At 40.1% G+C, this 23,549-nt stretch overlaps 1 protein-coding gene across 4 annotated transcripts in view; it reads right to left on the minus strand.

The window, feature by feature from the left end:
• Positions 1 to 23,549, minus strand: part of atp8a1 (ATPase phospholipid transporting 8A1) — a 93,630-nt gene that overhangs the window by 46,382 nt on the left and 23,699 nt on the right. For 3 of the 4 annotated variants that reach the window (XR_013295482.1, XM_077577320.1, XM_077577318.1), the window contains exons 5-22: positions 22,043 to 22,088; positions 21,884 to 21,924; positions 20,276 to 20,349; positions 18,494 to 18,563; positions 18,264 to 18,391; positions 17,568 to 17,679; positions 17,050 to 17,215; positions 12,821 to 12,948; positions 11,841 to 11,918; positions 11,676 to 11,764; positions 9,706 to 9,750; positions 6,194 to 6,266; positions 4,120 to 4,225; positions 2,958 to 3,040; positions 1,824 to 1,873; positions 1,441 to 1,510; positions 1,145 to 1,229; positions 229 to 368 (exon numbers count right to left, since the gene is read on the minus strand). Coding sequence is in view for 3 of the 4 variants with exons in the window: in XM_077577320.1 (XP_077433446.1) it covers positions 229 to 368; positions 1,145 to 1,229; positions 1,441 to 1,510; positions 1,824 to 1,873; positions 2,958 to 3,040; positions 4,120 to 4,225; positions 6,194 to 6,266; positions 9,706 to 9,750; positions 11,676 to 11,764; positions 11,841 to 11,918; positions 12,821 to 12,948; positions 17,050 to 17,215; positions 17,568 to 17,679; positions 18,264 to 18,391; positions 18,494 to 18,563; positions 20,276 to 20,349; positions 21,884 to 21,924; positions 22,043 to 22,088 (1,584 nt within the window). In the remaining variant the exon portion in view is untranslated. The remainder of the gene's footprint in view (positions 1 to 228; positions 369 to 1,144; positions 1,230 to 1,440; positions 1,511 to 1,823; positions 1,874 to 2,957; positions 3,041 to 4,119; positions 4,226 to 6,193; positions 6,267 to 9,705; positions 9,751 to 11,675; positions 11,765 to 11,840; positions 11,919 to 12,820; positions 12,949 to 17,049; positions 17,216 to 17,567; positions 17,680 to 18,263; positions 18,392 to 18,493; positions 18,564 to 20,275; positions 20,350 to 21,883; positions 21,925 to 22,042; positions 22,089 to 23,549) is intronic. The other variant, XM_077577319.1, reaches the window with a different exon arrangement.

The following is a 23,549-nucleotide window of genomic DNA, read 5'->3' on the forward strand; positions in this document are numbered from 1 at the left end:
TCACTGTTTACATGCATACAAATTTGAATGAATCGATAAAATTGATTAATTGCCCAGTCATAGGGCCCTGTGGGGGGAAAAAAGCCAGTTATGAAGCTGCCACATCAATGCCACTACAGTGTAGTCATGCATTTTTAAAATGGCAATCTTCTTCACTTCCTCTTACATAAAAATAAGAAAATATATGTCTGACTGCAATAGAGGTGTATTTGTTTCATTTCACCATACCTTCTCGATGAGTTCATAGCTCTCCTCCGTCTTGAGGGCTCGATTCTGCAGGGAAGTGCAGGCTCGGTGGTGCATCTCCAGCCACTGCTGATAGGACGACTCGCTGACGTCTGCCACGGCGAAGCATAGCGTGCGCAGACCTGGAAGGCAACAACGACAATGTGATGCCTACAATTTTTTGGTGTTATTTTGATTGAGTGGAGTACAACATTTTATTTGTTTTTAATGTTAATTTTAATAGAAGTATTTTTAAATCATTATTACTTTATTTATTATTGTTATTTGTTTCTATTGTTTTTTTTTTAATTAATATAACTCACTTAGACATTTCTATTTTATTGACATCATTTCCCTTTTAATCTACGAATTACCATGATTTTAAGACACTATCAGGACACCTCATTAGATGCATGTTAGCATTCTGTTGAAGATGACTTTATGATTAATATACTACTTAGTAGAAACGAGTGTACAACGCACTTATACATTTCATCCCCATTAAGGTTGTGAGTGAGTGGCTGCCTATCCATCCCAGCTGACTTTGGGAAAGAAACAGGATACTCCCAGGACTGGTCGCCAGCCAGTAACAGCATTATAAGCACACGTGCGCGGTAGATATATTATAATTACATTTTCAGAGGATGGTCCCAACAACTGTAAAGACCTTATTAACAAGGTGTCCTGTTTCCTGTGGTTAGTGTACTCTAAAGTCATACCACTTGTGTGCCACCAGGGGACAGTGTAAGCACAGAACGGCACCCTTGAAAGAAACATTTCATGTTTGAATGCAGTTATCAAGAAAATGAATAAAAGCAAATACAAAAAAAAATCTAAATGTAAAATGTGACTTGCCTGGTGGAAGTACCCAGACAGTTTTTTTTTTTTTACTTCAGCGGGGGCGGGGGGTGACACTCACCCTCAGTAGCAAACTGCTCCAGATGTTTCAACGTGATCTCTTTGTAGCGAGAGCTGTCTGCCAGTCTGTCATAGATCACCGTGTCCTGAAGACAAACTCATACGCTCATTGACAAAGGACACACAAATATGTATCAAGCGTATGCTTTAATAGCCATACACTGCTGCAGAAAGTAAGCATCTCTATGATGTGTGGTTTTGGAGAAATTGTCTATGTGGCGCTGATGATGATGAGGAAGGTGATAGCGGCGGCGGGTAAGTATTGCACATCACCATGGTGACAGACAAGACACTCACAGCTCCTTTGCAGTAGAGGCGGATCTTTCCGGATGGCGTGCGCATGATGACTGACATTCTCTTCCTCGCACTGTGCGAAAGAAAGAAAGAGAGAGAGAGAGAAGGTGACATCTTGAGGTGTTACAGCCGACAAATTATCGCACACAGTTTGAGCACAGCATGTGGTGGTTAAAATTAGACAACATGGAGGTGGGCAACACTATAGTAAGAAACCGTTACAGAACATAATAATATTTAAATGTCAACAAAGGCTCTGATTAAAAAAATTGCAATGCGCGAGACAACAGTGACAACATAACAAAAAATTCCAAACTCAAAACTAACCATGTTCAGTCCTATGCAAAAACACTAATAAAATGACTGTCTCTGTATTCATAATATACCTTGTAAACTCCAGCACATGAAGCAGCTCATACTTCTCCTCGCTTCCCATCTAAAATCATAATAGAGACAACAAGGTGGGATTCAATTAACATCTCTAATTGAAGCAACCGCAAGGCATGAGAGCAAACGATTAAGCCGATATGGAGAGCTAAGACGGGTCTGATGAAGCTGCAGAAATTACAGCCATGTCTCAGAGACACAATGTTCTCTGGAGCAGAGAAAAGGGCAAAATGGTTCTGGCCTCTCTCCGCCTCGAGTGCAATCATCAGGTTAGCCAATTAAAGGAACAACAGGACGGAATGACCTGCACACTCTGCAAACGCTCAGACTCTCATCATCGTAGACTTACGGTACTGCATTATTTCTTAGAAAGGCTGATTTTTTTAGTTTTTTTATTGTGTTTGTTTTTCTAAGAAACCACGTTTTTTTTTTTTGTAGGGATGAGCATTTCATGAAACGTGACGAAACATGAATATACACTTGAAGCTCAGCGCTAAAGTGTTCTGGTGCACAAGCCAACTGTAACAAAAGAACTAATTTAGCTCTTTTAACTTATATGAAGGATGCGAAGGTATTAATGTGCTTACTTTGGAGAACAAAATTCTATTTACGGGAATAGGTCACTATGGTATTAAAAGAGTTGTACTTAATGTTAAATTTTATTTTAATGTTGCCAATGGTAAACTAGATTCAATTGGGTGAATACAGTCGTTATGTATCAAGGTGCTACTTTTGCTTTTGCAACCTTGGGAACCCCACTCCGTTCAACTGCTATTAATCGTGTTGTACGGCGGAGAATGTAATGTTGTACAATGTAAGGTATTACACAAAAACTTTGCACTCCTGATCTTCCTTTCTTGCTTTTGTATAGCATACAATACACTCTTTGCCTAAAAGGGCTATTTTGCCACAACATCAAAGTTATTTGTTTAGCAGTCAATGGCGTTTTGCCTTTTGTGCTATTACAATGAACCTATTTATCAAAATGCACTAAATGTTGCACTCTTTATTTTGTTAACCATAGCAGACATTGCAGTTGATACACTGATTCAATCCCACATGCTAGAAATAAATACATAAAACTGTGGGCACAGCCTAGTGTGTATATTCGTATTGCAGGGGATTAAACATACCATTTCCACAATGACGCTGTCTGGCGTTCTACCAGAGAACACAAAACCCAGGTTGCGTGCAGCTCTCACCAGAGCGCCTTCATCTTGGAAATAAAGAGAAAGTCAATAAATGGTATACAGAAGAAGCCAAAGCCGGATATGTTTTCATAACGAGGGCAGTGTTTGTGGACCAGGTATCTTGTGGCTGGGCTTGCACGAGGATGCTGCAGGGTGAGAAAAAGCTATCTGCTTGTTTTTTTACAGTTCACTTAACAAGCTCATCCCCCACTTCACTTCAAACCCCAAAGCTCCTCCACACGAACACCATTGCTGTACGCAATCAGGCACAAAATAAGCACAGAATGTCACATGAAGTAACAGCGTCACGTTTTTTGGTTATTGAAAGGCAATCTTCCTTGCTACTTATCACATGTGCAAAAGTACAGCATGTGTAGCAACACTAATATTATGAATAATATAATATTATGTTTGACGACAGATTAGTTAATTCGAGTTTCAGCGAATCTTATTCCCTCGTCTTATTCGGGGGAAAAGAGTCCACTCAGTGTTTACACTCTGAGCAGCAAACAATGCCTCAAGGGATGGTGACATTTTGCAATTCCATTAAGAGTGTCCTTTTATTTAATTTATTTATTTTTTGTACATTTACATACCACTGCTAAGGGCACCAGGCATGTTTCAATGCAATGCTGCAGCAAGCAAAGGCTGCAAACATTCAACAAGGGGGTTTATTTTTCTTATCTCTATTTCATTTGTTTCTACTGTTTTATTCATAACTAAACACTGTTTTGGGTTTTTTTCTTTCTATTCCTTCATGTATGTGTAAAGACAGATTGATACTAAAGTGAATTTATTTTTTCCGGGCTAACTATAAAGGTGTGGTTCTTTTTAAAGAAAATCCTTAACTGACATACAAGTATAAAGACAAGTTAACCACTGCTTGATAAAACTATTCACACTTTTAACATGCCTAACAGATGTGTAATGAAATATAAACAGAGAAGTTACTATTGGCAATATATAGGTATTGCTGAAGTTAATGTCAATCTGTACTGTGTAGTCATAGTTTGACTTTGGAGGCTCCCACTGTTCTTTCAACTTCCATACATGCATACACGTAATCGGCTATTTTTACATATGACACGGGGAAGGTGTGACGTACCTGGGGATGCTGCCTGGTAGGTGATTTTTCCATCATTGTGCTCGGGGACTGCGGTGTGGCAGATGGCCATCATGGTCATGAACTCCAGGATGACAGCAGCTGTGGGCTACGGGAAAAGCTACTATGACCTTGGATTATCAACATAATACATAATATAATGATGCAAAAAAAAAGAAGATACAAATATGATTGAAATTAGGTGCCAAAATTGGGTTTAAAATGAAGCATTAGGCAAATTAAACCTCAGAAGAATGGGTATAAAAGCATGACAATATTAACCTACAAATTCTCGCATACATTTTTTTGGGAGGGGCATTACTTTTTCCCTACATTTAGTACGGCCATTGGAGGACGTAATAAAAACTAAAATATATTCTAATAGGATAAAGGTTCCCTTTCCTTGCTGTAGCCAAAGCATTGCTCCTGTGAACCTTGAAAACTAAAGTGGAGTCTTGCATCACCACTTATAACCTTTCAGACTACAACCGACAACAAATTGTTCACCACAAATCGATATTCCATATGAGAGAGGAGAGAAGAGGATTCAGCGAAAGGTCTCATGGGTGTTTTAAGAGCACACTTGTCTAATACAGATTTGTTAGTTTCATCATCTTTGCATCACCCCCGAACAAAAACTAATGTGCTCTGAGGATAATTACTTCATTACTAAAACTTAAATTTGTCAGGTTCTCAAGATAATAGTAAGCAATCAAAATGAGGGGAAAAAAATGGCCTAATCTTATTTTCAAGGCATTTTATTTTCATTCTTATTAGGTACCAGAAATTCACATCTAGTGGACTGGCACGTTCGATTTTTTTAAGCATTAATCTGGTTTCCCTTTATGGTATATACAGTAATAGAAATATATAAAAAAAAAAAGTATGTCCACTTGTATTGAAAATTGAGAGTGAATTTACATTGCCTCTGCAGGTCTAGCCAAGTAGAGCTAGGATCGATTAGTTAATTAGTTGAGTAATAGGTCGTTCACAAATAGCCAAACTACAATTTTAATCAGTTTTCTTCTATCTCATGTAAACCAAAATATTAAGTTTTGTTTTAAACATGCATGCACTGATGTACATAGGTGAGGCACTCAGTGTCTGTGTTTCCAAGGGTGTTTTCCTTGTCAAACAAAATTGTGTGCACACGGTCGGGATTATTAAATCTGCTTCTTTGGTCGCCCATGGCAACCCTGTTCTGCTACAAAAGAGAAAATGAACAAGGTAGTGGCGCTTTGTGTGTGTGTGTGTGTGTGAGAATCAAAGGGTCTCTTGAAAAGGAAAGTACACAGTTTCTATTACAGTCCAGGTGGCCATGAAAGCGCTTTTGTCTTGGTATGCTAATCTAGTTTGGGTTGACAGGTAGGACGAAGGTAGTCGAAGGACGAGCCACTGTGTGTTGCATGAATGCATGAAGGCCAAAGCTTAATGCGGGGTTTAGCTTAGGCTTGTAACTATGAACGTTATTATGCAAATGAGGGCCTTGACAAGTTCAAGCGCAAAGAGCCGTTGGGACGGTCTCGTTGGTGAGAGAATACTCTGCTGTCAGCAATCGACCCAGACCCCTGACCCCCACTGACTGGTGGGTCGTCGCCTTCTGTCACAGTAACGGTGACGGATGCCTACTTTCAACATGGATGGTGTGGGAAAAATTGACAGGGCCAGTAAAAAGACAGTGCTTGGACTCAAGAGAGCGTGTAAAGCACCACGGGAGAAGTTTATTTTTGTCGTTTAATTCTCTTCTCGTGTGATGTCAAAGCTCAACAGACAGTGAGCAGAAAAAGTGCTCAAACGTCATATCACTTAGAAAGAAGCTATCAAACTACAAAGCTTTAAAAAATAAATAGATAGCTACAATAGAGAGAACAATAGCTAGAATGAATGATAGAACTATATAGATTTAATGATAGAAAATAAGAGGTAGGGTACAAAACCATACCTTCAAGGCTGCCATAACACACAAGTACCCTAAACCCAAGAGGTTTGGTATCAAGAGGATAGTATGCACATTTTGATCCCACGTCATTTTTTTGTTCTGAGCAAGAGACGTAACTTGACAGGCGACTTTACTCACATGATTACTTTGGAGGTTTTCCAGCAAGCTCGGGTCACCAAATCCGGACTCCTCTGATGAGTGCGTGCTGTGCCTAGAAAAAAGGATACAACAAATGTCAAACAACAAAAGAATGCACCGGAAAAAACTGTGCAAATGACAACAACTGCAATATTGTAAATTGGAACCTAAAACAGAGGTGGGGGACGTACGGCCAATTATACAGTATTGAAAAAAATAGAAAAAGAAGATTAGCTTCATTCTTTTTATTATTTATTTTTTTTTTTTAACTCATAATAATAATTGACCGTGCCACTTTTTGACCCCATTTTTTTGTGTTAGCCTAGTAGGAAGCTATACAAAGGTAACTTCCATGCCACATGCTGTTAATAATCGCAAAACAGCCCTTAAAAAGACACAAAATCACCAAAACAAAGCCAAACTCAATAAAGGATTAGAAACAGCATTAGTTCCCCATGAGTAAAATAAATGTTTACTGTTACAAGGAATAATTCATGAGAAAAACACTGATAAAACCTTTAATGACCAGAGAGTTTAAAGCTAAGGGGTGCTTTTGGTTAATAAAAGAAATGATGTCTTTCATTATCCCTGCAGGTGTGTAGCGTTGGCCTGTCTAGCGGCCACTCGCCGGCTGTCCAGTGGCAATCGATCCACCATTCCGTGATGAATGGCGTCCTATAGATCAAGCCGACATCAGCTTTTGTCCGTGGTACTGCAGACTTGATAGAAACGTTACCACCACTGGTTGCCATATAGAGGGGGCCATAAGTCTTCTCGAGCTTAAAGGGCCGCTCGGATGGCCACTCCCATTTGTGAGAGTGGGCAGAAAACTCACAGAGACGCTATAACGATGCAAATTAAAACACAAGACGAGCTGGAGTCAATATGGTGGACATCACCTGAGGTCAGGGGGAAGATTTATTGAAACACACCTGGGAGGCAATCAGGGAATTATGGCTACATCTCAGAATTTGCAGTCATTGTTTAAGAAATGTTGAGCTAAAATTAAAAGGAAATTGCGGATTTGCTTAGCTCAGGGATGTGATTTGACCAAAGTGAAATTATCTGAAAATTTAGCCGGGGGTCTGGGGGCCGCTGGCACCCAGCTAGGTCCAGGGTTAGGGTTAGGGTTAGGGTTGGGTTGTTTTTAAGTACTTTCAATGCACTCACATGACAAAGAAATAGACAAAACAACAGCATAAATTTTCAATGTATATTGAACTATCCAATATAAAATGGCAGTTTTAGTCAACTCAAAATCAGTCACATTCAAAAACATTGGACTGCCTTTGCTTTTATATCACTGAGAATATCATCATATCTAACTAATTACTACTACTACTACTAAGTTAACACATAAATAATGTTGAAGAGTTCAAATTTCATGAACAAATAATTGTATCATGACCAAATGAAAAGTAACTCATATTAGAGCATACCACAAATGTCTTTGTTATATATGTTATCTGTCGGAGTCATGTGCATACACAATGAACTACTAAAAAAAAAAAAAAAAATATATCGTATTTTTTTTTGGGGGGGGGGGAGAGATAAAAAAAAGCAGAATTCCGCGAATTAACGGAAAAATCACATCCCTGTTAGCTTAGCTCCCAAATCAACCGTACCTTTGCTAGTTGCGGCCAAGTGGCACAGTCCATTTTGCCTCCACTGATTCAAGGCACAATTTGTGTCACACTCACTTCCAAACAAGCTTCACAGTTTGCTAATGCTACAGAAGATTGCAGATGTTGCTGATCATGATGCAAGTATGACCACACACAGTGATGCTACATTGCAGGGGGTTTACTCATTAACGTTATCTTATGCTAATGCAGCAACGAGGGCTGAGTATGCTGGCTGCACAGGAAAAGAAAGGAGAGCTTCTGCGCTCCATTTCGGACATCACTCAACATGTTGACAGTCCTGATGAAAACTTTCAGGCTCCAGCGCGATCACTTATTGATTGGCTGCCAGCGCAGCGGGGTCCCGTCACGACAGGAACATGGGCGCTGACGGCTCTCAATCAATTACCGGGGGCTGTTTACAGATTAACCCTTAATATGCTGGAAGCTTGGATGGGTTTGTAACTGACCTGTGGCAGGGTTTTATCATTACGAGATAAGTTCTGACTGCAATGCATTAATTGTAAGCCAAAAACAGTAGTCTAGTCAGTTTCTCAGGATGCACCGACATCGGCTGTTGAATCTATCGCGGTCTAACGTCCATGTTTTATTGCGTTCTATTTTTAAGAGTTTTCTAATTTGTTTTGACAAAAGTCAACAGTTGTGACACTGTCAATAACTCATTACTGTCAATTCTGTGTTAAAAAATAAACCTCATTCAAAGAAGAGCATGTTTCAAACAATATCAGAGTTTGTCTCCTAAATTCACCATAAAAAAAAATAAAGAATTATGTTGATTTCAATGTAATGTTTTTTGGTTGGGTTTTTATAAATTACCTAGCACTGAATGTTTTTCCCGGCTTTTGTTGTTGTATTTTTATATATTTTATATAATTGCATATTGCAGACTTTTACAGCATTACAGTATGCTTAGTTTGAAGGACAACTGTGTGTTCTTCAGATAGCTACCTTGATGCATTATTGTTTTTCCTAATTGGCAAATTGACACTATATCACATCATAAGTATCTCCATATAAGTACATACGATATGGGCACAAAGAACATTGTTCCTAAAGTTGATGTTTTGGTGAAAAGCTTCTTGACATCTGCATGTTTACCGAATCACAGATTGAACACCACAGAGAAAAGGGAAAAAAATGTAAAAGTGCAACACCATTGTAGTACTGTATTCGATTTTAAGAAATCCTCATCTTATAATACAAAAAAAATTCCCGCACAAACCCAAAAGCAACAGTCCAACACCAGCAGCTGCTGTTTTTACAGACACCTGCTAGATACTCATTGGATCATATCCTCAAATATTTGTTAAAAGCCCTTGAGGTTTATGATCTAGCAAGAGACAATTTCAGTTGATGTTTGTATTAGTGACCCACTGTGAACACAAGCAGCACCACATGCATGATCAAAGACTCAAGACCGGTTTCCGTGGAAAGAAAAAGCAGCAAAGGGGAAAATGTTCACAGTAATTTCAACACCAGGCATCAACAAACAGGCCCCGATTACCCATGCAAAAATAGTTGCGGCATGCTGTAACTGCACATATTAACACTACTGCAGATGGACCTGTGTACGTGTGTGTGTGTGTGTGCGTGCGTGCGTAGGTCGGAGCCAGTTGGTGGTTTCATGTATGCCACAACAACACAACCTAAACCAAATCAGCAGAAAATCAGATGGTAAAACGGTACTGTATGACGTAGGATTAAAAGCTTTGTCTTCACACCAAACAACAGTTAGACACAGTGAATCCACTTCCTCGCATTAGTAGGTGCACAGAGAAACATGTCACTGAACAGGGTTGCGTTCAAAGTCACATATCCACCAAGGTACGGTAGCACTACAACGTTACAAAAGCAGCTCAATCATCTTACCCGTCGTCCTCCGCAAAACTACCATCCTCAGTCTCGGGCACGTGACTGTTGAAGCCAATGTAGGAAGGAAAACAGGAAATAAAGGCTGATGGTTAATGTATTCTGAATACTAATTATGGGTTATTAGTATGGGATAGGTTGGGATGCTAGGAAAGATTGGAGCTAAATTGTTTGTAGAACTGTATGTCCAAGGCCAATAATGACATAAGCACCAGATATTTTTTATGTACTTTCATTAAGCAGTCTTCCAAATCTTAATCAAATAAATATAAATAAAACACATTGTGATCGCTATGTATTAAAAATAGTAGTATTATAAAAGATTTCCTGCACTTGACGTAACTTAGTGATTAAGAAACTGTAGAATACATTTCTATGTTACTTTAACTCATTAGCGTCTTTTTCACTTGGATGTCAAGCTTAAGATGATTTTGTGCACTTCACTCAGCTAAACAACATCTCTTCTTGAGATTTGGACTCCATTCCAGTGGAATTAATTAATGTCTACACCCTCGGGGACGACTTTATTAATTACAGCAGCCCTTCATTTGTGGAGAGGAACACAGGCAGGCAGTTGTGTCAGTGCTTTGTGAGTGTGTGCGTGCGTAAGTCACCCAATTACAAGTCACGACTTTGCACGCACTAGTGCTAAAAATGTTCTCGTGTTCTCCTTGGGAGAAAAAAAAGAAAGAAAAGTTTTTCACACGTTTTTCAGTTTTCATGCATAAAACTCAACAGTGGAGTTTGTTTATTCCAGATGAAGACGCACGGAAAGCTATTTAGAAGCAACACTACTAAAGATACTTGACGTCACCTTAGGCGAGCAGTGAAATAGGACATGTGCGATGGGAATAGACGCCAAAGTGTCACACAGCAAAGCCAGCTTGTGTGTTGAGTGGAAAAAATAAATGTGCAGAAATATGTCGCTTTTCCTCATTAAAAGTCATCTTTTCTGATTTGCATCTGTAAATTGGAATTTAAAAAAAGTGTCTTTGGCGAGGATTGGGCAGAGACTACAGACTGACTTTAGTGCATACATCAGTGTGAGCTTTTGTCCCTGGCCTACAGACCTCATTCAGTTCATTTAGAATAGTGTCAATAAAGGAAAAGAAAGAAAATAAACTGTAGTATTTCATTAGCAACCCCTGTTGAAAATAAAATTGAATAAAATAAATGTCGTTTGTCAATAAATCTAAAATGGCTTTTATAAATTGGCAGCAATCAGTAGAGGGCATAAGTAGAAGGCTGCCTAAATGAGCTGTGGGAAGAAGTTATACATGAAGCTTTGGTAGCAGTTCTAACCACATTTGCACTAGATGGAGTCTTATTCTGCTGCCCTTGACTTATGTATTTAAATTGAAAGTGGTTTTGGTTGGAATCTTAGGCTCAGTTGCCTTTTTGTTCCATCTTTATGCCCTAGTTATTCCGCTCTTCTTTTGGGCAGACAAATTGGTGGAAAATTGAGGATTTTCTGAAATAACTGCAACAAATAATTATTTTTTCCCCTGAATTATCTCTCAAGAAAATCTAGTTGATTCTTATTGCTTGCAATTACTGATGTCCACATTTTTTGTGTCGGCACATTAACGAAGAGGCTTAATTGAATTCTAAAGGGATTACTCATGCACTGTCATACCCAAAATTGCTAGCTTGAGCACTTCACTCTCAAGCAAATGTTTCTTCCCTGAAAAGGATTGAGGGTGGTTAAATGAAATGAGTGGTTTGTTCATGGCAAAATAGGTGCATATGCTTCTCTGCTCTCCAAAATGTTGGACAAAACATGCAGAGGAGATGTCAAATGTCTCGGCAGTTTTTATTTATAGCTCAGCAGCTGTGACAAAGCTGCTAATAAGTTGAGGGAGGACAGAAAACAACACATACTAACGAAGGTGAAGGTGACAGAGCATGAAGCAAGGAAGGGGACATAAGGAGAAGAGTGTGGAGTCTGGAGAAGGAGGGGCATTACGTACCCGTAGGCCACGCCAGCGATTGTGCACTTCTTAAACTGCATGACATTGCAGGTCAGCGTGCCCGTCTTGTCAGAGAAAATGTATTTCACCTGCACAGGAGGAAGAGGACATTCAAGATGGGACACCATCTTAACGTCAAAGATAAGGCGCATTGCTTTTTATTACCTGGCCTAACTCCTCATTCAGGTTGGAAGTGCGGGCCATGGCAGGTGTGTTTGTAGGCTCGTAGATCATATCAGTGTCCTGGCAAGGTCACAAAGAACAATCGCATCAACTCATGGATACAACTTTTACAAATTCAGTTCACCTGTAAAGGTTATTGCGCATTTTGGGTTCATTTTGAAATTTTTGATAAAATTGAATAACTGTTTGTGAGTAGGGCTCGTCCTTTTTTGGGCATAGACAAGTCCGCTTTAACATTCTTCTGTCATTCAATTCAATTCAATATAACTTTATTTATCTCTTAGAGGATAAATAACACATATCAGAACTGGTAAATATTTGATTAAACGCATTTTGTGGTGTGTTTCTATGAAATACTTGACTGTAAAGTCATCAGTGATATGCAAAACAGCACCACACTGCATGGTAAGAATAAATGTACATAAGTTATCCCATATTTACTCTTATAGTATTGCAAAGCATTAATGTGAGGCATTTTTTCAGCGGTATATGACCTTGTTTTGAATCATGTGGGTTGGAGTTGTCTGTGAAGAGAGCAAAGCTTCATGGGATGCTCCTGCAGCTGCAGGGCAGGAACTGTGCCTTATCTCAAGATAGCGGCTGAAACACTTTGCGAATGAACAGTTGGACTGTTGAAACCTTCAGCGCCCAAGAAAAACACGTCTGTGTTATTATCTGTATAATGACTCCTATCCTTGAAGGTTGTTGCTGTGTGTTTCCCCTACCCTTTAGAACAGCAAACGCTATATAACTAGTGAATACCCAATTAAAAGAGGGGGAACGGTGAAGTGTGTCGAGAGAGGATAGGAGATTGTAACTGAGCACATCGCTGTCCGGTACTCCTCACAAGTAAAAAATAATTTAAATCTCTTGTCTTCCTTCCTTGTCTATTGTTTATTAAATGTTCTACGTTGACTGAACCTGACAATTACATATGTGATATAGCTTAACGGTTAACTCACCCAATTGATGAAGAAGGCCTGGATGAACTTGATGACCTCCAGGGTGACCAGGAGGCTGATGGGAATCAGGTTGTTGAACAGGATGATGAAGGTGAGGAAGTTGAGGCCGAAGTTCGCCGCCCCGCCGTCTATCGAAGGGAGACGGGTTTGGAAACAGGAAGTGATACACAGGAGGCTCGTCAGCGCCTGGTTCATGAGCATCCATCGGTTAAATGTTAAGAGCCCGCAGCTACTTCCAGCCAATGGTCCCTATTATCCCAAAGCAGGTAGAGTGTTGGGCTAACACGGAGCATTAGCTGGAAATTAACCCATCCTCTCACCCATGAGTCAAATTTAACGTCCCATAGATTGACAGTGAGGGACTGAGGTGTCTCCATTGTTATTAGTGTCACAGCAGCAGCCTTGGCATCCAGCATGATCCAGGCAATGAATTCCAAATGAAGCACTATGCAAAATGATGCCGCTCCCTCACCCTCCCTGCCTCCCCCATCCCAAAAAGTGGCAATGATCAACATAGAACCCCACGGACACCAAACATGAAAACAGGAGGGATGTCATTTACCTTTCCACAGCTTGCGGGAGCTTGCAAGAGTTACCTTCCTTCAAGCCAACTTCATCTTAGCATTGAGAGGAGGGCCACCTTGCCATGACATTGCAAAACAAACCAAAACAAACAAATGGATGGCAGGATGGAAGCTATACTGCTACTGGTACAACAAATACAGGGAGTATCAGAAGTGTGGTGGGGGGAAAGGCAGACAAACGCACTGGATGCTGTCAAGACAAAGGAGGGGAGATTCAGTCCATAGCACATTTCCAACCAACAAGGAGTGGAAAAGAGCGGGTGGATGATGCTGGCGTGTTAATGATGACCACATTGTTCGGTCCCTTCACTCAAAAAGTCGGCTGTATGGTTGCAAAGAACACTGCAGGGCATGCCAGAGTGCAAAACCACACCAGGAGAGTACAGTACAGTGAAACCTCTCATGTTGAATGCCCATAAAGTTCCTGTAAAAGGAAAATAAATATAACTTGTAAATTTGACTCACCACAGAAAAGTGTTGTTAACCTTGTCACATTTGGATGATTAAGAAAAAAATATATATATATATTATAAAAATTGAGGCTTTGAATTGAGTGAAAAATCAAGCCACTGTCTCAATTATTGTGGGCAGGTATGGTGCTGAAACCACACCCTATTCAACTGTTGACTGTCAATCAAAAACTGTTTGAATTGGAAAAACGAATGCAACCTCATCTAGCATCTTTCTTATGCTTACACAACTACTATACATGTTTGATCCACACTCTGGCTGTCAAATCAGAAATTTTTTTCCTCCTCGTGATGTGTGCACGCTCACAGCAGACAACGTGGCACTCTATTGCGGCCATGCCAGCCCGAAGATTTAAAAAATATTTAAAATTCCCGTCAGTCACTATCCTGCCTTTCACAACGGTCCATGTGCACAATCACGGCTAACAAAGAGGCAGTCTAAAAAGTACAATCCAAAGGGAAGATGCATTTTCAGAATGTAGGCAAATTCAGAGTTGTGTCAGAAAACTGCAGATGTAAAAAACGCCAATCAAGTGCTTATATAGTGGGGGATGGATGACTCATGCATGCCGGAGTCCAACAGCAACATCATCATCGCGCCAAAATATAAAATCAAGAAAATTGAAATAGGTGATAAACAGCTGAGCACTATATAGTTTTTTGCCTTTGTAAATATTTCCAGCAATTAAGTTCAAACAAACAAATCAACTTCAGAGATTCCACTGTACTTTGAATGTCATTTGATCCATTACAAACCATCATCAATCGGGTCACAGCAACATGTTTTCGTCAAAGATGCACTTATTTAATTTTTTTTTTGAAACTGGGCTTAGTATATATGAGTATGAGGGCTTCCTTAAAATAATAGTAAAAGCAGAATTGAACCTCTTTTGGTGGAACGCACAAAGCCAGTTCTGCATTTGACTGACTTCCTTTCTATTTTAGTCCAATCTAAATCTAGCAAGTTGCCTGAATGCATAAACATTTACCAATGTGCGCTCTTTGGCCTCAATTTGCATTATGTTATCACAGTATACAGGTTTAATGTCGACGATTGCCATCCTCAGCACTCTGTGACCGCTCAAAGTCACATTAATTATTCACCGGCCTTCAGTGACATACGAGCCTGCGGGATGCTGTGCGTGGCCAGCTAACGCAGATTCTTCTATCCATCTCTTCAATGTTGGCGAATGGCTACAATCGTTTTACTGGTTCCTGTGATGCAAAATAATTTGACAGGCTTTCCACCGCTCTCTTTTGACACAGGTTGGACAATGCGCACTGGAAAGAGTCTCAACAAGCTCCTTATGGCGGTACAATCAGTCTCAAGATGGACCCCTGCTTTATGACTTACACTGCCCCTAGAGCATTTTAAGAGTTTTAAACCCCTCGCCAAAATCAAAAGAGCACCAATGGAGCACCACATAAGGGGGAGAGTGTAAGTCGTAATGCAAGTTTAAATCGACCAGGACACAACCTCTCCTACAGGCCTATCAGGGCACAGAGTAATGGCTGAAGTACCATGATGATAACTTTGCATACCAGAGCTTTATCACTGGACACCACTTCGTTATTTTTTGTTTGTTTTTTATTTGACCAATACTCACAATAACAAATCAGACCAAATTAGCTGTACTGTAATATGATGGCAAAAAGGCTGGAGAATTCATGCAAAACCTATGCAACAGTGGCAGATGACAACATTCAGTTCTGTGAATTGAAGCATGATGACAAATTCAAATTGAATCATTTATTAAATCTACATTTCATTTTAGCTACCTCAACCATCATTAAACAAAAAGGTCTTTTTTTTTAAAGGTTATAAGTGGTTCAAAAAGGGTTAGTTAATGGAACAATACATCTGAAAAACAGTGAAAAAATTGGTAGAGTATGGAATAATACTCATTTATCCAAGGTTTCATGATTAAGATGATCCCTGTAATTTTGAAAACCGGTTAGAAATTGTCAGGTAGTAGGGTGTAAGCAACTTACGGCAAACACTACTACAACATATCCCTGCGGGAATCCTCTAATTGGATGCGTACACACCAATCAACAAAACAATCAGACTCCAATATTAAGGTTATCTTGAAACTGATAAATGCTTTTCGAATTCACTTGAATGATGAATGAAAAACATCACATAATTTAAAATAAATTATACTAATTTCGTGAACCGTTACAAACATGCTAAGAAGCGATCCAAATAAAACTATGAAATATCTTCTGTGCAAAAAATAAATAACAAATTGGCAGACGATGACTATAAGCCAAGTGTTGCATGGAATTGCCTACCAATGTACCACACTACAACCAGGTTTGCATGACTCCTCTTACCCTTTGTGAAGTGGTTTGAAAAGATGGCGGAAGAGGCATTTGTAAAATGTCAGCCGCTGCGCCACGTGCTCAATCCATACACATGTACGCAGCCTCCTGCTGCGAATAGCTTCCGGAGTATTACCTCTAGTCAATGGCAGGGACAGAACTACCCATTCTATAGAAGAATAAGGCAGAGTTGTAAAGCTTGGGAGTGCAAAGTGTTCCAGGTGGCACAAAACAAAGGAAGATAAATAAAAATGGAGGAAATGTGAGACACTGTTTGGATCAGGCACTGAAAATAACTAGACGAGGGTGTAAGAGAGAGCTGGAGGGGAACACCTATCGTTGGATCCCTGGTATGTGGTGCTTGTCCACGGGAACGGGCCCATACAAAGTTGGGCAACCGTATAGGGGGCGAGGGTAGGGGGCCTCATTTGCTTAGCAAAGGCAGAGCTTCAGTAAGGGGTTAGTAAGGGGAGGTCATTCACGGATGGCCAAGGCTTTTAAATGGTTGTTACCTGGAGCTGTTAAAAAAACGACAACAAAGAAAAACAACAAAATCAAACACAACATTAGAAAGGGAACAAAAAAAAGTACAGCAGCGCAGTGATATTCAACCATTTCTCACATCTATGCATCAGTTAACAGGGAATCGGATCATTCCCACATTGCCACATATTTCACTTGTTATGAGAAACATCCTTTAACTGAGGCAACTTAACAAAACCAGAAGACACGTACATACCAGCATTTAAGGAAGTAACTTAAAACGACAAAGAAATAAGCTGATATGGACACAAGTGAGATCAAATATGTGCAATGAGAGGCGGCGTGCGGCCTCAGGGGGGACTCTTACAGTTGAGGTCCATGTACCAGGCGTCATTGCCGCACTGGTACTTCCAGATGGTTTGGCCCACGGAGCAGACCAACGAAATGGCCAGCAGGCAGCCAAACAGGACCAGAATCTGAAAGTTGGTGATGCGCTCCACGTTGGACAACTTCAGAGGAGGCCGAGTGGAGTTCTGACAAGGCAAGAAAATGAGGAAGTGTGGTTTGATGTTGACATATCTGATAAGGGTGCTTGGCTTTGAATTAGTATACAAATAGAAGCAAAGAAATTAATCGTATACTATGCCCTTAATGGGCACCTAAATTCACGATTTTAAGCACAGAAAGTGGGCCAAAAATTAACCTTATTAACTGTTACTCCTAATAATAAAACAGTTGAGCTTCACCATGAACTATCCTTAGTTCAGATTAATACAGTTTCACTCGAGTCGTGGAGACGCTGGTAATGTGCTGACAAAGATGTGTCCGTCCTTTTTCTTCAGGAGGACAGGAGTTTAACAGATACACAAAGTCCATTTGTAGTACCTGCATGAGTTTTGTGTCATGACCAGTGTAGACCACGACACCGTGGACCCACTGTGTGTTCCGCAGCTGGGCTCCTCTCAGTAAGATCTGGTCTGGACCGAGCGGTACTGTACTGTAGTGAAAGAAACAATACATGGATATGAAGATGACACGCCTGATTTCATGTTGGAATAGATGTTGTGGCTGTTTTTGTGGATAGTCATGTGCTGTGGTGAAGAGAAGTCACTGCTTCTTAAAATATTTAGAACGACAAAAGAACATCACACGATTAAAACCTCTAAAAGCCAAAATGTACTTCTGGAAATTGCTGACTCAGGGAAGCTTTTTAGTCTCTGGATGATCAAATCCTAATGTCATAACATTGCATCTAGCCTCACATATAAATGTGTTTTCCTTCCAGTGACACAGCCTTTGAACAAATGCATAATTGAATTTGAGTGAACCAGGTGCCTTCAGCATACAATGCAATCAGCTTTGGGCTAATGGATCTAAACAGGTTAAAAAGGATTATACAAAGAGCTGTGGGCTTTTCAAACTTGAGGGTCAAATAACATGCTTTCCTTAAAAGTTTGTCTTTTAAGGGTACATAGAATAGTAGTAATAGATATAGACAATGGTACCCAAATGGTCATCAAAATCTTCACGGGGGAAAAAAAATCCTGCAGTCAAAACGTAAAGTTTAAAAATTGAGCCCACCTGTGACCATCCAGTCGGATGTTCCCAACAAACTCATACAGATGACGGTTTGGGCACTCGCACTCCATCTTCCCTGAGAGACGCATCAAGCTGTCTATGTCCTTCAAGTCCGATGTCATTTGGAGACCCTGTAGATTTGATTTATTGTGTCACTATTTACAACTGAAACATTGACACAGTAATGTGTATCACACAAAAAAAATAAAAAATAAATAAATAAAGAGATTTACTTGTCTGATTTTTAGGTTTGTTTCACCATCTAGGTTAGATGTTTCGATGTAGCACATTCCCTGTGGCTCACTGTTGGGAAAAGAGAATAATGACATCAAACCAGTAAAGGGCTGATTGGCCATCATTAAAACATGCCCAGACATTAAAATGAATGAACATTATCTAATACTGTGGAGAAGGAAGCAAAAGTGGAGCTGATTTGAATAACAAACACAAATCTAGACTACTACTCTAATTTAGACAAGGTTGCTGTGCACCAGCCTACTTAAAAGTTATACTAATGAGAAGTATTCTTTATTCGCAGGCAGTTTGAACGACATTAATCTGCAAAGAGGCCGAGACGGGAGGATAGAAAAAACTCCAGAGTGGCGTGATGCGAGCGAAAGGGCGTGCAGAGCACAAGAAGTAGAGCAGACAAATGAGCTTCTGACAGATTTCGGGCACAGGGACAGTCGCAGAGCATGCCAGGACACTGTTAGCTACTCTTTGTAAGCAGTTCTTTGTTTTCGAGAGGGTCAGTCCAATCGTGGGAATGAGGGGGCATCAACAAAAACCAAGACCAGCGTTTTGCTGTTCTTTATCTTTAGCATCCAACATGTGTTGTCAGCCTCTTAAAATAATATGGCTGTATTTACATGACAACCGTCTTGCTAAGAACATTTAGTTTAGACTTGGTTTATATTGGCTCCAGTCAGTGATAGTATTAGGTGGTTATCATCACAGGCATAAAAATTAAAAGGATGGGGGGGAAAAAAAATCATACATTTTCTCTAGTCCTTGCCCTCATTTGGGTCATCAGTGAGCTGGAGCCTGTACTAGCCCACTTTGGGTGAGAGGCAAGGTACACCCTCAACTGATTGCCAGCCAATTGCAGATCACTTACAGTGACAGAATATTTCTCACTAATCACACTATGGGCAATTTAGAGTAAAAGGCGGGGGGGGGAACAATTCGATGGGGGGGGGGGGGGGGGGCGTTTTTTTGTTTTGTTTTGCTGTATGAGGATAAAGTGTAATTGCAATTGCACATCCACTGCAGTAGGTGGCAGTTTTATTATCAGCTCCTCAGCAGAGGTGTACTTACAACAATTTTTTGAAAAATAATACTGTAGTTGTGGCGTAGAACTGGGGCGGTGCAAAATATTTCATTCTTCCTGGGGTGGCGCAACAAAATAATAATTGAGAAACACTGCCCTAAAGGCTTGAAAAGGCTCAATACGAGATTGGAGAGAGACTTAAATATCCACAGGATAGGAGGTTAAAGTCAACGGCACCAGCAGCCCACATAGCACTGCAGAGTATGCAATGGTCTCCACTGCAAGAAATAGTGAAAGGTGCCAAAAAACACTTTTTGGCATCCTCAGAGCAAACCACATATCGACTATTGTAACAAAATAGAAAGGCCCAGCATCTTTTCTCTGCTCAGCATTTTCAGGCCCGGCAATGGAGTCATTAATGGAACAGTTGCAATGTAAGCAGCTACTGTCAAAATATGAAACACCAAATTGACTTATAATTACTCACGAAAGGGAGAACAATTCTAAATATCGTTCCAAGATATGGTTCATATTTCATTCTGGCAACACATAGGAGGAAATGTCCATATCGGCCATGTAATAGTTAAAAAAAATAAAAAGCAAACATGCAACATCTGGGAGCTAATCACAAGCGCCATCCTTTTTCCCCTCAAGCATGCAAACGAGCTTCTGAGACCAGCTTCTGAATGTCTGGCCCCATCTTTGCAACAGCTGTTGCCTTGGTAACGCCTCTAGTTTTCCTGACCTGGACGACAGTATGACGAGGTCAGCCGGGAGGTGATCGCCGTTGGCAGCTCTGACTACTTCCCCAACAGTCACCTGACGTTAGCGACCGCACGTCAGTGGCAGGAGAGAGGGCGGAAGAGGAAGGGTGGCGGTAAAGGAGAGGGTGGAAAGACAAAGAGCAATCACATCAGAGGAGAAAAGTAACTGTTTATCAGTCCTGAGGTTACTTCATCTGCTTTCTCTTAAAAAGGGCAAGGAGCTAATCCAAAGACATTACTTTTGTCCCACCGAGAGAAATGATGGATATCACGCTATAAATCTTTGTTAAAATGCAGCCACAGTTTGAACTTGCAGTGCCGTTTCTATGTTAGTAAACCATCATTTCTCTAGGCTGAAGAGACAGAGACACAGAGGATGGAGACAATCCCAGGAGGCAGTCGTCAGAGCTGACTCTTGATACCTGCATGATAAAACCACGGCGTCCGCAGGCACGAAATCACGGTCATTTACTTTAATAACATCCCCCGTCTCAACCTGTGAAAACAGACTGGTCATTGCAGTGCACACAATGAAGAGAAGGACTGTGACCGTGTCATTCAATGATGAAAAGAAATACAGATGACATGATTCAAGATTTGAAAGCCACCAGATTTTCTATTAAGCAAAAATGAAACTCAAATATAAAACTATAATCAAATACAGCTACAGGCAATGAGTAAAATAGGACATTATCAAACTCATACACTAAGATAAAGGCACTAAATAATTTGGGAAGCAACCAGGACATTAGCTGCAATTTAAAAATGCATGAAGATGACGTAAAAAGCATAAAATATCACATAGAAATACAGAAATTTCTATCCACAGTGGCCAGGGATATTTAAAATTATGATTAACTCGAAAATGTTTTGTTCATGTTTTTCTGCTACATGAGGACATACAGAATCATAAACACACAAATATAAACATTACAAAATTGAGAAAAGGAAAAAAAAACTACAAATACGGCATCACTTTACTCCATGCAACATGTAACTGATAATGTGTGTTCAGAACCTTTATTACAAGTCCTTAAAACAAACTAATTATTTTTCTAATGGCTTATTGTTTCAGGAACAAACAAAACAACTGCATTAAAAAAGCACAGACTCTTTGCAGTCCTTCGCTTTTGATGACAGCTCTAATCGAAACACTGGATTAATTAGCTGCTTGAACCATCCAATGATGTGGTGTGTGTGTGGTCTTGTTTTTGTTACATAGTGGGGCCAACATTTCGGGATTTCACCCGTCTATGTGGGGCCATTTTGCCGGGCCCCACAAGTTTAGACCTCTTTTTGCCGGTCAAGACTTGGTTTTAGAGTTTAGGCTGGAATTGGGTAATGCTTGAGGTAAGGTAAAGAATAGGGGTATGCAATCATTTTTAATAGTTGGGGTTAGGGGGAGGGTCTAGGAAATGTATTATGTCAATGAGATGTCCTCATAAAGATAGTAAAACAAACCTGTGTGCGCATGCGTGCTTATGTTCCCCAATCAACAGTAACACCGTCGTGACTAATAATGTGTTGGCTTGTTAGGAATTTGACTGAAAGGCACCATAGAAATCTAAGTTATTATTATTATTGCATACCTTCTCCCAATGCACAATCTCCCAGGCCCCATTTCTTAACACTGTAACATGAAAGGGAGAACAGAGAGAGACAGAAAGAGATGGTCAAAATGAGTTGATATATATATATATATAAACGGTTACCCGACAAAAAGAGCGTAAGTGCAATATTTTCCGTACCTTGACATTCCTTTTTGTTGACAACACTGTCAGCATTGTGGCGTTTCTAGAAGGAAAGAAGAAAATGGAATGCTGATTATGCAAATAGAGCATTACAAGACAAATCATATCTGCATGACAAGAGCATTAGTGTGCTCTGAGTGAGGTTCTTAAGAAAACAGGTGAGTTAATGCAATGTTGTACCTTCTAGTCACTCACTGTACTCATTCATAATGAATAGTATACTGAATAATAACTGACATATGACAATTAACAAATATGATAACGATGAGACACACGAGTGATGTATTGATAAAAAAAAATGTGTGTATTATTGTGGTTGTATTTTGCACTTGTGTGGAACTGCATTACATCATACGGAGTATGTAATTGTTGCTGTCTGGTAGGATTCTCGCAACTCATCCATGTCAAAGGTCGAGTAAGCAATGCAATGCAAAAAAGATGAGCTGACTAAGATGTAGTGTGTGAAAGGTGGAAAAGAATCTGCACACAAACTTAGCTTTGTGGCTGACGGGCTACCTTCTGCACCAAAGAATTACTGCTATCGATTTTTAACAAAACAGCCCTTCTCAAATGTATCAACCCTAACTACTGTATTTTCACTCTTTATATTGTCTATAAAGGATTTCTTACTCGCTGCGACTTTCAATCTTGAGAGGCATAATGTAGCGAGCCATAGGTTGCAAGACAGTTGAAGTGTCCAATACAGTTAAAACAGTTCCTCTCTAGCTATTGTACACACTTAACATTGGTTAACAATTTGTAAAAAATAAAAATAAAAAATAGCAGACCAAAGAATTACTAAGTAATAGTATCGATTTGTGAAAAAAATTCTAAATAAAGTAAGCCAAATCTGGACATATACAAGGTGACAGTCATCCACATAACAGTGGAAGAAAATACCATGTTTTCCAGGGGTTCCTAGGGGCCGCAGATACAATGAAAACAGCACAGCCCCCAGAATTGAGCCCTGTGGAACACCATACTAGAGTGCGCAGTGCGGGACTCAGAGCAACCGAGGCTAACACAAAAAGTTCTGTCAGACAAATAGTATTAGTGCTCTTGAGTGGTTTAGATCCTAACGGCCACCTGGGGCTGCAAACGAGCCAACAGAATAAAATTATTATTTCTATGACATTACTTCAAAGACAAGTAAGACAGGCCTGCCTGGAACTGGCATTGGTGGAGGTCTTCTAGTTCGGAGACATACCACTGGGTGGTTGTGTGTATGAGTGCACATCAGCACTATTATTTGCCCTTGCGTCCCACTTGACAAACAGTCACACCGTCAACAGTGCTGATGTTTGAGGTCTTGTCAAGTGGCATCCAGCAAAAGCAATGTGTGCTGGCCCTGATAAGAGAGGCGTGGATGTATCCTCTCACGACCCCCACAAGATGAACTGTTTACATTCTTTGAGATGGCTCCGATTTACTCCAGTGATAATTGAATTAAAAGCTAATTGGTGCATTCCTGTGCACTTGCTTTTAAGGCTCCAGTCGAATCACG

This window comes from Vanacampus margaritifer, chromosome 10 (genome assembly GCF_051991255.1).
Source record: "Vanacampus margaritifer isolate UIUO_Vmar chromosome 10, RoL_Vmar_1.0, whole genome shotgun sequence".
NCBI lineage: Eukaryota > Metazoa > Chordata > Actinopteri > Syngnathiformes > Syngnathidae > Vanacampus > Vanacampus margaritifer.